At 42.1% G+C, this 16,430-nt stretch overlaps 1 protein-coding gene across 4 annotated transcripts in view; it reads left to right on the plus strand.

The window, feature by feature from the left end:
* The window catches only part of Tbc1d31 (TBC1 domain family member 31), a 61,016-nt gene that overhangs the window by 21,737 nt on the left and 22,849 nt on the right, over positions 1 to 16,430 (plus strand). For all 4 annotated transcript variants that reach the window (XM_021216712.1, XM_029531054.1, XM_029531053.1 and 1 more), the window contains 6 exons: positions 762 to 913; positions 3,817 to 3,976; positions 5,587 to 5,787; positions 8,038 to 8,214; positions 10,040 to 10,119; positions 10,200 to 10,346. In XM_021216712.1, coding sequence (XP_021072371.1) covers positions 762 to 913; positions 3,817 to 3,976; positions 5,587 to 5,787; positions 8,038 to 8,214; positions 10,040 to 10,119; positions 10,200 to 10,346 — 917 coding nt within the window. The remainder of the gene's footprint in view (positions 1 to 761; positions 914 to 3,816; positions 3,977 to 5,586; positions 5,788 to 8,037; positions 8,215 to 10,039; positions 10,120 to 10,199; positions 10,347 to 16,430) is intronic.

The raw sequence follows: 16,430 nt of genomic DNA on the forward strand, positions 1-16,430 counted from the left end.
AGTAGTTTGGTCGTGTGGACATGGTAACATACTTAGAATTTACATTGTTGAGTAGTTTGGTCGTGTGGACATGGTAACATACTTAGAATTTACATGGAGCAGGTGGGTTACCCTGTGGAGTTTCCTCGCATAGTTATGAAACAAGCGAGCATGAGGTGGCTGAAGCTGCTGCCAGTGAGAGTTAGCATACTCAAAAAGGTGGGCGATTATAATCTGAAGTAATGATGAGAATTAGGGAAGATGTGTGACTAGAGCCAGTCATTATTACCGCGTTAGGTCCTGGACATCACTGTGTTACACTTAACACAAGTAAACATTTGAGTAGTGAGTTGTGCTACAGCTTTACAACACTCTTACATTGCAAATGTTTCATCTTCCTTACATCAGTGGGACAATAGGCAGATGATTGTATAGTCCATAAATATATGTGTGATTTGTATATGTGTGTACATATGTTCATCAGTTATAAAACATGATACAAAGGTATCTAATTTTCATCTGAATTTTTAAATATAAGGTGACAGATTTTATATTATTTAGAATTTTATGCATTTCCTCATCATTGTAGCCAATTATTTTTGCTTGAAATTATTTACTATTTGTTTATTTTAACTTTTAAAATATTGGTATTATGTTATCATACATTAAAACGTATTTTCCCTAGATTAGGAGATCAGTTTAAAAAGGAGAAAATGATTGTGTATAATTTTAAATATAAGAGGCCCATGTGGCGAAAGGTAACCAACTTTCTCTGTCCCTAGGTTTTCTTTCTACCGTTAAGTAACACCATCCTCAGCTGTTTTAAAGACAACTCCATCTTCGCCTGGGAATGTGATACTCTGTTTTGCAAGTACCAATTGCCAGGTCCACCGGAAGGCTCTACCATCTTATACAAAGTGTTTGCTGTCACCAGGTAATGAGCATTTTTAAGGAATTTAGTTTCTGTTTAAAAACAGAATTTCCATTCAGTGTTTTGAGGAAAATTTTCTCTAGCTTTAGACATAATCTGCAGACTATTTGTTTTACTTTGGCTTTATTTTTACTTTATTGTGCATACTTTTAAGTATACAGAACAATGGAGAGATCCATGAACCCCTCCTCAGGACTCATGAGCTGTAGCAGTTGTCAACTAGTTCTGGTCCTGTTCTGTCTCTATTTCTTGTTATTTTATTGGTAAATATTCTGGAGTATATTTCTGAAAGTTAAGAGCTACTTTTGGGGAACATAAGCACACTATTATCAGTTTTTTACAAATTAACAAGTGCTCCTTAGCATTGTCCTGTAGCCCTGGCTGAGACGTCAGTCATCTGTCCAGTACATGGAGCTAATGACGGCTGTGCTCTGACCAGGACACAGCAGGCTTTACACAGCTCATTTGGTGGTGTGCCTCAACTTGGTTTCTTGGGGAGGGGCTTGATAAGTTAATCAAGGACCTGAAGGCTTGAGTTCAGTCCAAAGAGCCATGTTCATTTTGTGTGTCGGTTGGTGTGGTAGCATATTCTTGCAATCACACCGCGGGGAAGATTCTGGTCAGTGGGTCTGTAGGGCTCCCTGCTGAGAGAGACACAGCCGGAGAGACAGACAGACAGAGGAGATGGGACCTGCAGAAGCACAGCCCACCGTTGTCTCCCAGCCTCCACATGCACCTGTGCACACGTGCTTCCCTCAGGAGCAGCGTAGGCCTCTATCTCTTGGGACCTGGATGGAATTTGTAATCACCACCTACCCCAGCATGGTGCATGACAGAACAGTAGTGTCATGGCAATTCTGTTGTCTTTCTTGGGTTGCTAGCTATTCTACCTCTGCATTCGCATTGGCACTTTGCCTGCTTTGACAGTTTATGGAAAACAGTGGAAGGGCTTAATCCCCCAATCCCTCCTTAATTTGGAAATTATTCTGTAATTATTAGTAGTACAAAATGTCTTTTTCTTTCATGGCTTTATAATATTTCATTATACACACACACACACTCTGTGTCATCACTCAAAAAATACTTTCTTAATATGTTAGGGGTAGTAAGTCCACCTATCTTAGCTCTAGGGAGAGCCTCTGAAGCACTAGATGAGGAAACGTGGGATGCAGGCTCTGAACGTCTGGGTCTCAGTGAGGATGGGAGGTCACAGAGTGTTAGGTAGGGCATCCTAGAACTGGAGCCCCACAGAGTCCCTGCCTGGTGGGAGCAGTCTCCATTCTTAGATGTGTGGAAGGCAGACAGGGCTCACTGTGCTACCTAGAAGCTATGATAGCCTCAGCTCTGACTGGCCGAGCAACTTGTCTTAACCACATGGTCAAAACCAGGAATCAAGACTCATTCTCCCATTCATGTCATTCATGTCTTCCTAGGTCAGACCCAGCACGAGAATTTGGGGTAGTGGCACCTCTTTCTAAGAAATCTCTCTCTCTCTCTCTCTCTCTCTCTCTCTCTCTCTCTCTCTCTCTCTCTCTCTCTCTCTCTCTCTCTCTCTCTCTCTCTCTCTCTCTCTCTCTCTCTCTCCCCTCTTAAGGCTTAGGAAATCTCACCAGCTCTACTACCCTGTCCCTGTATATTGACCTGAGCATGGTTATTTTGTTCACTGGCATAAATTCTTACCTACTCCGGGCCATCCCTGGCTCTTTCAGTCACTAGTATCCCGTTTTGGTCCCTCTTTATTCCTACTTTCTAAATGTGTCTCTGCCAGACTAGCAGGAGTGGTGTCTGCACATCCGTTTTCCTCCTTCACTCCCTCTGAGCTTCCCTCCGCGCTCAGAGTAGATTCCACACCCTGCCTTGCTTGTAGTCTAGGCTGTCACCTGCCACAGGCCTCCCTCTCTCCATCTTCTCCCTTCCCTCTGCTCCAGGCACGTTTGACTGGTTCTTTCTTCTCCTGTACAAGAATCGTATTCCTTCCACAGTACTGTTACTGGGAAATGTGAAATTTCTCCATGTTTGCTAGAGTTGGTCTAGACATGTCATCCAGGGAGCAAGTCTTCCTTTCCAGCTTTTGTGACCTCTGTTTATAGCTGTACAGAATTTCTCACTAGCTGACATCAAATTTATTTATTTGCTTGCTTTGTTCCTTCAAAGGACATAGGTTCCCAGCAGCCACATGGTGATTCAAACCCACCCATAACTCTAGGTCCAGGGGATCCATTGCCCTCTTCTGGCCTCCAAGGACGCTGGGATTAAATATGGTACACATACAAACATGCAGGCAGAACTTTCATACAAATTGTGTGTGTGTGTGTGTGTGTGTACACACATATATATGAAATATTATAAAGCCATGAAAGAGAAAGACATTTTGTACTAATAATAATTACAGAATAATTTCCAAATTAAGAAAAAAGGTATGTGGGTATGTGTGTGTTTGGGACAGGGTTTCTCAGTGTGGCTTTAGCTTTTCTAGAACTTGCTCTGTAGACCAGGCTGGGCTCAAACTCACGGCGATCCGCCCGTTTCTTCCTCCCAAGTGCTAGGATTAAAGGCATGTGTCACTACCACCTGGCTAATAAATCTTTTTAAAAATATATTTAAAATGTACATGATCCTCAGCCCCTAATAACTCATTCAGCAAATCAATCACAAACTTAAGCTGGTGCTTTAAGGCAACCAGTAAACTTCTAGTTCTTCAGCAAGCCTGAGCCGACCTGCCCAGCCCACTGGCCACGTGTAACCTTCCACTCCTCAGCAGCTAGCCATGACTCCAGAGTCCATCGCTGTGTGGCTTGAGGCACTCTGGCGTGGCTGGAAGGGTTTACCCTCGCAGGGAGCCCTGCAGCAGAAGCAGCCCCGCTTGGGCTCGCCCCCTCACTGTTGGGTTTGCTTTTTAAATGCAGAGATGGCCGAATCTTGGCTGCTGGAGGCAAATCCAATCACCTGCATCTGTGGAGCTTGGAGGCCACGCGGCTCTTCAGAATCCTTCAGATGCCTGCGAAGGTGCGAGCTGTCCGCCACCTGGAATTCCTGCCTGATAGCTTTGATGCCGGTTCCAATCAGGTTCGTAGCAGAAAGATCAAGCTCCCACTTCCAGGCCTGTGATGGCTTTGTTGTTGTTCACACACTTCTCTTCTTATTCTCTGAAAGTCTCCACACTTACACAGTGTATGTTAGCCATTTCTGCCCACACAGGCACCCCCCGGTGCCCCATGGTTCCCCTGCGTCACCTCCATCCCAGCTCTGTCTTCATCAGCTCTCAATGTAACTAACGGCATGACTGACTCAAATCTCAAACTTTGGGTAGTTTATTTTTGTGAAGAATCTAGAGTTGAAAAAAGAATTCAAAATCTTGTGTTATTTATTTAATATTACTGACAAATAATTGTTTAACTTTATTTTACATTGACAGTCGTAGTGAATTCCAAAGTGAAATTCAACATGTTTCATGTGGTTGCATACATACACGCACATGTAGTATGTAAGCATATTGGTATCTGTCTTATTGATGTGTTTTTATGGTTGGAAATGTAAAACTTACAAATGGGCGTTGGGGTAAGCCTCATCCTGTCTCCTGTTGTCTGGGTATTCACTCCTCCCACAACAATTGTTGTTACATATAATAAATATGTTTTCTCTACAGATACAGCCTTACACCTTTTTTTCTGAATTTGGAAATGATTCTGTAATTATCATCAGTACAAAATGTCTTCCTCGTTCATGGTTCTATATTTCATGTTTCTCTTTTAAACTAACCCTCTGTTACTGGGCACTTAATCTATTCTTAGTCCTTTTCTGTTATGAATAATGCCTTGCAAATGACGAAATTTTTACAAATGTCTTTTTCATATCCTATTTGTAGGATAAAAATCCCAGAGTTGAGATAGTTTCATTAAGGCATATGGAACAGGATCCTTGCAAATTGTCCTCAAGACAGCCTGCTGCACATGTGGACAGCCATGAGCTGCCAGCCAGCCATTCAAACAGCACATTTTTCCTCTGGACACTGCCAGATGACCTAATGTAATGGAGCCCTACATTAGAATGTCCAAGGGCCACAGGAAGTTATATGGCCCCCTAACCTGCAGGCAGCAAGAGAGAGGGTTTAATTCATTTAAAGTTTCATTATATGTTTTTAATTTTTCAAATTATATAACAGATTTATTTTTTTCCCTTCAAAGACTGGCTTCCCACCTACTCTCCTATCATAATCTAGTATACAACCCATAATCTCAGTCCACTTCCAGATATCAGTTAGAACGGCTGGGCTTAGGAAGAGAGTGGGGAGTTTTACCAAGAGCGCGTGTGTCTCTTTCTCGCCTCTGACAGCCAGCATGGAAGTGAGGGTCAGCGGCTGATCCCTGAGTCTCAGGAGGAGCCTGCCTGGAGAAGCCAAGGCCTTCCATATTTCCCAGCGTGCATTCCATACTGTGTAGGCAGTCAGATATGGCTGGGCCTAAAGACCTCCACATGAGCCATCATTGGTGATTTTAAAATGTGTAATGGCGCACTGGAAATTGATCTGCCCTCTTAAAAATTATATAAAATGAGTATTTTACTTTTAAAATGTATTTATGTCATATAAATATACACATATATACCTCAGTCTGTATATATAGCCTTTCAGGCTCTAACTTTCAAATGTTAAGGCCACATCATTTCTGTCTCTTCAGGTTCTTGGTGTGCTAAGTCAAGATGGGATTATGAGGTTTGTCAACATACAGACTTGTAAACTTCTCTTTGAAATTGGGACTGTTGAAGAAGGAATTAGCTCGTCAGTAATTAGCCCACACGGTCGGTACATAGCAGCTATTATGGAAAACGGAAGTCTGAATGTATATTCAGTTCAGACTTTAACACAAGAAATAAATAAGGTATGTCTTCAAGTCACCGACTCCTCTCTCTGCTGTGATAGTGTATTGCCAACAATGGACATTGCCTCTGTGCTACCTTCCAGCGTTATCGGGGCACATCTGTCCTGGGTGTATCCCCTGGCTCTTTAAGACCTGCTTCTCCAGCTCTGACTTCTCACCATGCTCCTTCCCAGCCTGGTGTCCCCCATTCAGTGTCGCCTGTGAGCCTGGTGTCCCCCATTCAGTGTCACCTGTGACTGCTGTCTTGAGAGAGGCCTTTAATTTCACCTCTTCCTTTCTGTTCTGTGCTTTGTTCTCATCATCTAGGTGACACACCTGGGGGCTCTGTGGCTGGTTTTTTTCCTTTTTTTTTTCTCTCTCTCTTTTTCTTTCTTTTCTAATCAAGTTACTGCTAAATCATAGGCTTTCTTACATTTGAAACTAGATATTAGATAGAGACATTATCCACCCGTCATCTGCCTATCAACTATCAATCTATCACCTACCATTATCTATCATGTATCTATCCATCATCTCTCTGTTTATCTTATTTATCGGTTATCATGGATCTATCCATCACGTACTAACTCAGTACTTGAGATAGTTCTATATAATTATATACCTCAAATGACAAGACTTATATATGTGTTTGTGCATGTGTGTATTTGTAAGTATTTATTATAACGTGGGATTGTAATCTGTTGTTCTTGTATATAATCTACATAAAATATGCACTGAGATGCCATAGTTACTACTTTTATATTGTCAGAACATTAAGTATATGCTGTTTTTGAAAGTCACCGTTATATCCCATGCTCTGGCTGGGCATCTTCAACTTTTCCGTGTGACTTTGTACTACTGATAGAATGCTGAAGGAGATGGAAAGAGACTGAGCGAGTTGCTCAGGGTGAGTCACAGACTCCTGGTGCTGCTGCTGGTGCTGAGCACACCGAGGCCACAGGGACTGAGAGCTGGCTCCAGTGCACTTGCCGTTACCTTCAGGGCAGGTACACCGTCCACTGTCTCTGACTGTTGCAGCTGCATAAAGATCTAGCCACACTTCCTGTATAAACCTCAGCTCATCTGTGCCCCTTCTGACTTTTACTATGTTTTCTTGTCATTTGATGATGTTCTAATGATGTCAGTGAATTTTTATGTATTCATTACAGAGGTGACATTGAATCCAGTGACATCTGGGGTTCTAGCCTTGGAAACACTGTGCTCAAAACCAAGGAAAATCCCAGCAATGGGAAATAACTGGGCTTTAACAAAAATTTAGAAGAATGGATTGAAATTAAAAAATAAGGGGCTGGAGAGAAGGCAGAACAGTCAAGAGCACTGGCTGTTCTTCCAGAGGACCCAGGTTCAGTTCCAAGCACGCACATGGCAGCTCACAACTGCCTGTGTAACTCCAGCTCCAAGGGATCCAACGCCTTTACACAAACATACATGCAGGCAGAACACTAACGCACATAAAAGTTAAATAATAAATAATTTTTAAAACGTAAAGAATGGCAGTTCAGCAATATTAAAGGCTGGTGTAACCTGGTCAGATCATTTTGATTCCATGCTAAGATGAAGCATTAGGTCCCAGAAGGGAGCACTGGACCTTGTGACCTTGTCGTCGGGACTCAGCCCGTGGCCTTGTTTGTTTCTTTCCTTTGAATAAGGAAGATCCTTTGATTTCAAAAGGAGTGCCATTTATGAAGAACATGTTCTCCTGAGTAATTACTGTTAGATATTTCCCATTTGGTAGCCCCCTAAAAATGAACTCTTGAGTTGTGTGTGGTGTTGCCTGAGTTGATGCTGAAGGGCCTGTCAGCCCTCAGTGTGCAGGCCACAACCCTTGACCTCACACAGTTCAGGGGACCCCATGCGCCCTCAGAGGATCCGCACTGGAGCTGTGAGTGTGCTTCTCTCCTGGGCCATGCGTCAGCCACGCCTTCTGTGTGTGTCGTCACGCAGTGACTTCATTGTGGAAGTGCAAAGTGGTTTGCCATCATATAATTTTGAGCCACCTTTTGGGAATAAATTCTACTTACTGCTGTTAATCGTATACATTTATTCTTTAAAAGACTTCACCAGTAAGTGATTTATTCATCACTAAGCATTCTAAAGTATTCTTAGACATTTTAGCTTAGACTTTATACCTAAAAACTAACTATAAAAAATGTACCTGTATAAATTAAAAACTGACTATACAAATTAAACTTCACATACTTTCCAAGAATAGATACATAAATCCACGGACCCTCTCTTCTCCTCTTTCAGCCTCCTCCTCCTCTAGTTAAGGTGATTGAAGATTTGCCTAGTAATACAGTGAGCTCCAGCAATCTTAAGATGAAAGTAATGTCAGGAAGAGTACAGCGGCCCGCAAGATGTAAAGAGAGCAAAATTCCAACCAGAGTGCTCAAGCAAGACCTGACGGGGGACTCAGAAAACAAGGAGGTAAGGATATTTTACACTTGAGCTCCAGCCTGCCGTGGCCTGCTCTTGTCACCTTGTGACTGTGGGCTGTGTGTGGCCGATGATGCTGAGGTGTGCTCATCTGAACCAGGGTATGTGAACCAAGCTGTCATGGCCTGCCATGGTAGCTCACGCCTGTAGTCCCAGCGCTTAGGAGGTAGAGGCAGGACTGTGAATTTGGGGTCAACCTGGGTGTGACACAGTATCTCAAAACAAAACACAACAGACCCTCACAATCTGAGTCCCATCCTTAGAACCCACACAGTAGACAGAGAGGAACCAACTGTCGGAAGTGTCCATTCATCTTCACATGTGTTGTGGAATGAACACATATTCACATTGCACATACTAAATAAAAGTTTGCCAAGGGTATTGTAAGTGTAAAACATGTGCAGCAAGAAAGTAGGAGACCCCAAAATATAAAATATCTTATTAATTGATCATTTCATATTGATTATGTGTTTAAATGCCCTTTTGATTATGTTGGGTTAAAAACTTATGAAACAGAACGTTTCCTGTTTCTCTCTCCTTTTGTTAATATACTTGCTAGACGGTCTTAAATTCCAGCTGTGACTCCTGCTGCATTTCTGCTGTAGGAGGTTATGAGGGGAAACGGAAAGCAGACTTAACACTGCTCCCTCTGGAGTTGCTGCACTCCTTGGAGGCGGCCAATAGCATGAGTACTTTGAGGTGAAGAGTTCAGAGTGTGTGTGTGTATGTGTGTGTGTCTGCGTGCATATGTGTGTATATATGTATGCATGCGTGTGTATGTGCATGTGTGTGTGTTTGTGTTAAACATTTTGAGATGAGAGAACTTTCAAGTCAGTTCTCTCTTTCCTCTTTGGGCTCCAGGGGTCACTCGCAGGTCACCCGCTCACACAGCAAGCACTTTTACCAACACACCGAGCCAGCTCGCTGCTCTGTGTTCTTTTCTAAAATGGTTTTCTCATTTTTTTCTGCAAAGCAATTTTGAAATAGAAAAAATATAAATATTCATAGAAATGTTTAATTAACACTATCTTTAGAGAACTTATTTATTCCCAATAAAATATACATGTGAAGTACATAGTGAATTTTCACAAACTTAATATACTCCTGCTACCAGCAGCCACATCAGAGTGGAATGTTCCCACTCCCTCTAGACATTGCCTTTTGCCCCAGTGATAATGCGCTCTTTGCTGGGAAGAGTGAGTGCTGGGGATTGAACTCTGAATTGCACATGTATACTAAGTATATGTTCTGACACACACCTTAGCCTCTTGGTACCATAGGTTTGTTTACTGAATACTGTCAGTTTTTCCTAACAGCAGGAGAGAGAGAGTTCTAGTTATTTCATATCCTCAGCAACACTTGGTATTATTCACATTTATTTTACTAGTGGCTTCTATAAGCATTTACAATCGTGTGTTTATGAAAGACTGAATAAAGCAGATTACAGCTTAGTGAGAATGAGATCACATTGCGTTGGGTGTCGCCATACTGGAGCCTCATCAGGAGGTAATATGGAGTGAATGTCATAGCCTATGTTTTGTCTGTACTTGAGGGTACACAAGTGTCTACCACAGAGTCCAGGCACACAAATACTTCCTACTGTGTTGTGTTCAGTTCTGTTCTGTTGCTTGACCAGGGTCTTTCCTGCAGCCCAGGCTGGCTTCAAACACATCATCCTGTGAATGCTAAAACTGCAAGCATGTGCCTCCCTGCCTGTCTTGTGTGCTGTGTTCTGAAGTTTGGGAGCTACCGTGGACTAGATTACCATGTTTTCAGTTGCATAACTGTCACTTACTGATATATCATCTTTTTATAGAATGAATTGTCAGAAGGATTAAATAAAAAACGCTTACAAATCTTATTAAAAGGCTATGGGGAATATCCAACAAAATACAGGTAAACTTCAAATTCTTTCATTCTAAGTCAGTTTTGCCCCCAAAAAAGTTGTTTTATTTAAAATTAAATTTTTATTTCAGAATGTTTATTTGGCGTTCCTTACTACAACTGCCTGAAAATCATACTGCATTTAGTAGCTTGGTGGACAAAGGGACTCATGCGGCTTATCTCAACCTTCAGAAGAAGTACCCCATCAAAAGCAGGAAACTCCTGAGAGTACTGCAAAGGTATGCGCCGCTCACTAGGCGGTGCTCGGGCTGCGAACCAGGGTCGCCGCAGGGTTTCCGAATCCCCGTTTCATGGGGCACTGTCCGCTCACCGGTGACTGTCATTGTCGGCTTGTTTCAACATATCATGTGTGGGTAGTAGTTTGTGCTGATGTTCTAGAAGGCTCAGCAGGAAGCTTGGGCTTTAAGACAGAAGGACCCAGTCTGGACTCTGTTCAGTCATTTCATAAATGATAGAGGCTGTGGCTTTCCCTCCCACATCCTTGATCGGTTTGTTTTGGTCAGGAAATGGGGTTGAAGCTAATAACTCCGATTATTGGGGTGTTTGAGGACAGTGCCACTTAGGATGTACACAGCAGTGTCTAGTTCATAAAAGTCACTCTGTAAATGCTGGCCATGAACCTAGCCTGCAAGTATGTCCATCCGTCTGTGGTCTAAGTGCTGCGTGGAGCCGAGGGGGCCTCTGAAGATGACTCAGCATGGAACTGGAAACTTTGTTAAAACATTGGAAGAGTGTCCTTTTTCAGTAGCTTGATCACACGGTTCTCAAGTGCAGAGTTTGTAGGTGACATGTCGCAAGACTGAGCACAAATATCTTTCGTTATTAGGTAATTATGTACTTAATTCACTTTACAGGTAGAGAAACTAAGGTATACAGAGGTTGGTGATGTGATGTGGTCACATTTGTCAGAGCTGGAATCGCATCCGGTCTCGAGAATGCAAGGCTGTGTTTCAAAGTTAGGTTTTCATGATGAAGAACTATGAGCATAGGTGAAAGTTAGACACGGTAAAGAGTAGCCTTGCGTCCATCACTCACTTAGCAGTGGCCGACTCAGGACCATCTTGTCATAGCTCTGCCCTCTCCACACCAGCCTCTGCTGTCTTCCTAGATGTGCATACACATACCATGATAATATGCACACACAGGCCTCCAGGCTAGGGACCTCTCCTCTAACATGAGTCCGTGTGCTGCCTGCTGAGACCACACCATCAAGAAAGAGCTCATTCTGATCTCCTCACATAGCCACTCAGCATCCTGTTACTGAGTGACTTGGGAAAGTTTGTGGTAAACTCATTCACATTTGAATTCACGCAAGATGCAGCTTCCACCAGGTGGTTTGTTTGGTTTTTTGGTTTTTGGTTTCTGGGTGCTCTGTCCCTGGCTATCCTGGAACTTGCTCTGTAGACCATATTTTTATATTTTCACTGATTTTTTTTTTTTTTTTTTTTTTGGTGTTTTAGAGACAGTGTTGGTTTCACTATATAGCCCAGGCTAACTGTAGCCCCTTTGCCTCTGCCTCATGAGAGCTAGGGTTCTGGGCATGCGCTGCCACACCAGGCCACTTCGGACTCTTCATCTACAGATGCTCTTTGTTTCCCTAGCAATGTACTTGCTGGAGAACCAGGAATTACCTTACAGACTCGTATCAGAGTCTGGATTTTGCTGGTTTATTCTGTTACTGTCTGTTTCTCTTTCTCCATAAATGTCCTCTAACCTGACCATCCATGCAAAGCTCCTGATGAGAGTCAGGATATTAATCTTTTCCTCTTTGGTGGGTCTCCAGGTAAGATTATAGGTGGTTTTGTGCACCTCTGTCAGCAGGGTTTAATCACTGGCTGTCTCTCTTCAGACAGTGTTACTGGTCATCAGCGCTTATCATCTGCATCCTTTGCTTCCCAGAGAGGAGCAAAACACTGACAGTCTAGTTCAGCTATTTCTTATTATGTGAACAATTTCTATAACAAAAATCTTCCTGGGGGTGGAGAAATGGCTCAGTTCATAAAGCACTTGCCTTGTAGGCCAAAGGATCTGAGTTCAATCCCTAGAACCCAAATAAAAACCTGGGGACCGTGTGCATTTTTCCAGTCGCAGTGGTGGTGAGATGGACTCAGACAAGCACATCCCTGCACACTCCGTGGCTAGTTAGTCCAGCTTAGTTGCTGAGGTCCAGACCAAGAGAAACCCTCTCACTCCAACGGTAAAGGATACCTGAGGAGCAGCAAATGAAAGTGGCCCCTGACCTACACACACACACACACACACACACACACACACACACACACACACACTCACTCACACGTACTCCTCCCCACCCCATGAAAAATGTACGCACAGACAAAGAAAGAAAGACGAGGTCCTGTGGCCTTCCAGACCCCTCTGGTATACAGACTATAAAGGAAGGACAGGTTAAATGCTCAGTACCTTTTAAAAATGGTAACAGTTTTCAAAATAGTAAATTAATTATCTTAGAATGTCCAAAATAATACATGTATATATTATAAGCTCAGATTTAAACATGCCTTTCCAGTGGACAGGGCCAGGAAAGACTTTATAATGATATTTTCTATCAAATTTATGATTAAATATTTTTTGTATAACTTTGATTTTATATTTGAATCTTTTAGAGTCAGAAAGCTCTTGATTCACAATAGCATTGACGTGCAAGTCTGTATATGTTGCTGGGATCAAACCTAGGGCCTTTGGCATGGTAGATAGGTGTCCTGCTACTGGTGTAAGATGTCTACAGCCTCTTTTCTCACATATACCCTGACTTCTGTCTCGGTGCGGTGTGTATATAAACTCTGTACTGTATGTTTGATAATGAGACTGCTAGATCTCACATGATTGTTTTGAGTGGTTGATTGGCCCTGTACTTGGGATGTAAGCCAAACTTGCCTTAACTCATGACAGTCCACCTGCCTCAGGTTCTGCAGGCTTGTATCACCAAGCCTGGTTCACATTATGATTATTGAAAGTAGTTCAAATGCTTTTTTAGTTTTTTTCCCTTAGACTATAACCCACAGCATGTATAATCAAATTATTATTTTAAAATGATGTAACCATTTTTATGCTAACGGCACACATTTACTGTACAGTTAGCTTAATTTGCCCCATTCATTTCCAGTGCTTTTGGTTCAATCAGTACTGTTTCCTCTTCATTGGAGGATGAACATGGGGTCACTGAGCTGTCTGCTAGCCCCTGAAATTTTTGTTTAATTTAAACTTTATTTTATTTTATACTCTCATACGAAATAAGGTTTATTCAAGCCGGTCTGGCTTCTGTTCCCTCCACCTTGTTTCTCCATTAGTAATACTGTCTGCAAATATTACATAACTGCATGTGTATTTGTGCTTTTCCTTATACAACTGTTCATACATCTCACACATTTCTACACCCTGCTTTAAGGCGAGAACATTTTGAAACATGCAGAAACATTCCGACTCTAGCTGCCTGTGCCTGTCACATGATTCATTGCCCTGTCCCTGCTAGTGAGCATTTGGATCGTTTCCAGGCTCCTGCTCTCACAAGGTGCTGAGTTAATTAGCTTTGCCTGTACATACTCTTAAAATGATGTGCCTTAAGTTTTAACTTATTGCCCTTTTGAATCTGATGAAATATCAGCTAATGTAAAGACTTATTTACTACATTTAATATGCTTGCCTGCTGTGCATAGTAAGCCTTCATAAACGAACACTATCGTTCAGATATTTTTGGAATACCCTCGTGCCTTGCCTTTGATTCTTGGATTCAAGTTTGCAGAGCTAAACACTGCAAGTACTTTGGCAGGAAGCCCTGGGAGGAATATATTGCTTCAGACATGAATATTTTTACACCTTCCTCTGCAAGGCTAACTTGCCTGTGTTCAGAGGATGAACAGACTACATATTCCTTCTGTTGATCCCATCGTAGGAAATCAAGAATTGATTTTGTCAATAAATAAAAGCAACTGAGATGTTGACATTTGTCTGATGATCAGATGGTCAGAGAAATGCTCTCGTTGCTTGTGGACGGGCTCTTCCTGAAGACAATTTCCTTAACTCTGCTAAGGTGGCAAGAGAGTTTTCGTAAGATGTAGTAAGTTTGATGTATAAAATCATTCTGTATATACCATTTACAATTAAAGTTACTGTTTTAATTATAATTCTTTATAAAAACTTCAAGTTATAAACTTCATGTTTTCTTTTGATTTTCAATTTCTTTTTTTTGTTTTTTTGTTTATTTATTTATTATTATGTGTAAGTACACTGTAGCTGTCTTCAGACACTCCAGAAGAGGGCATCAGATCTCATTACAGATGGTTGTAAGCCACCACGTGGTTGCTGGGAATTGAACTCAGGACCTTTGGAAGAGCAGCCTGTCAGTGCTCTTACCTGCTGAGCCATCTTTCCAGCCCCAATTTCTTTATTTTAACTTCTTTTCTTTGAGACAGAATCTCACTCTCTAGCTCACTGTGGCCTGGAACTTAGCACGTAGTCCAGGCTGGCCTCAAGCTCTCCATGTTCCTGCTTCAGGCCTTCATGTGCTGAGCTCAGAAGGAGAGGCCGTCACGCTGAGTTTGTTTCTCTATGTTTTCATTTAAAAATTCAAAGTTAGGTGCTAGGGAGATAGCTGGGTGGCTAAGAGCACTGTGTGCTCCTTATGGGGCCCACACGGCAGCTCACAGTCATGAGTAACTCCAGTTCAAGGAGCCCGACATTCTCTGCTGGCCTTCGAGGGCACCAGGCAAAATACTCATTACAGGGGATATAAAATCCTCATTTACTCTTATTTATTTTATAAATTTAATTTAAAATTATAACTTAATGAGAGAGAATTGTTGTTTTTAGCTTAATTCTGCCATTGCAGAAAGTTGAGACTTGCCAGGCTATGGGTTGTACTAAAGAAACTATGTTTGTTTGTTTGCTTGTTTATTAAAGATTTATTTATTTCATTTATAAGAGTTCCTGTAGCTATCTTCAGACACACCAGAAAAGGGCATCAGATCCCGTTACAGATAGTTGTGAGCCATCATGTGGTTGCTGGGAATTGAACTCAGGACCTCTGGAAGAGCAGTCAGTGCTCTTAACCGCTGAGCCGTCTCTCCCACCCCATGTTTATTTTTTTAAGTATTATCATTATGTTACTATATAAGAAAATGCTTGTTTTTTAATTAAAAATTTTTTGAAATCACATTTATTTACTTATTTATTTATTTACTTATTTACTTATTTATTTATTTACTTATTTACTTATTTATTTATTTACTTATTTACTTATTTATTTATTTATGAGTATGTGTGCATGTGTGTGTGTGATGTGCATACATGTGGAGATAAGGGGTTGTGAGAGTTGCTTCTTTCCTTCTACTATGTAAGTCCCTGGAATTGTACTCAGGTCGCCAAGCTTATAGGGCAAGCACATTTACCTGCTACGCCATCTTGCCAGCACTGCCACACCCTCCTCTGCTTTCTCATTATATTAAAGATGGGTACTTAACTATTAAGGAATGCAATGATATATTAAAGACTCACTTTAACAGACTAGTATAAGTGGTGGAGGCAGGGTCTTCTGCCGGACGTGGACAACAGTGCGTGGCAGGTGACTGGACCTTCTACCTTCATATGCTCGGACATTTAAAGTACCTTAAAATTGTTAAAATGAACAGTGTTTTAAAAAGAATATAGTTATTGATTAAGAACACTTGCTGCTGCTCTTCCAGGGGATCATAGCTGGTTTCCAGCACCTTGTCGGACAGCTCACAACCTCTTCTAATCCCAGTTCCAGAGGCTCTGACTCCATAAGTGCATACACACACACACACACACACACACACGCACACACGCACACGCACACACACGCACCTTGTCGGACAGCTCACAACCTCTTCTAATCCCAGTACCAGAGGCTCTGACTCCATAAGTGCATANACACACACACACACACACACACACACACACACACACACACGCACGCACGCATGCACACACGCACGCATGCACATATAAGCCAACTTATAAGCAAATGCCTTCTGTCTCCATATATGCATGTCACACACAGACACATAAAATGAACCTATAAGCAAACGAAGTTCTTCATAAACTAGTTGAGGCAGTTTAGCAGGTCTTAGGAAACTCTGCTCCTGTCTGCCTTAAGCTGACCTGCACCAGAGGCGACTGGCTCACGTCCTGCTGGCTTCCATAGGTAAATAATGCAAATGAAGGCACACTGGTTATTCTGATTTGATCTCCTTACCCCAAATCTCCTCTTATAGCCCCTGCTGGCCTAGAACTGGGGAATCTCCCTGCCTTGGCTCCCCACAAGG

This window comes from Mus pahari, chromosome 17 (assembly GCF_900095145.1).
Source record: "Mus pahari chromosome 17, PAHARI_EIJ_v1.1, whole genome shotgun sequence".
In the NCBI taxonomy this organism is placed as follows: domain Eukaryota; kingdom Metazoa; phylum Chordata; class Mammalia; order Rodentia; family Muridae; genus Mus; species Mus pahari.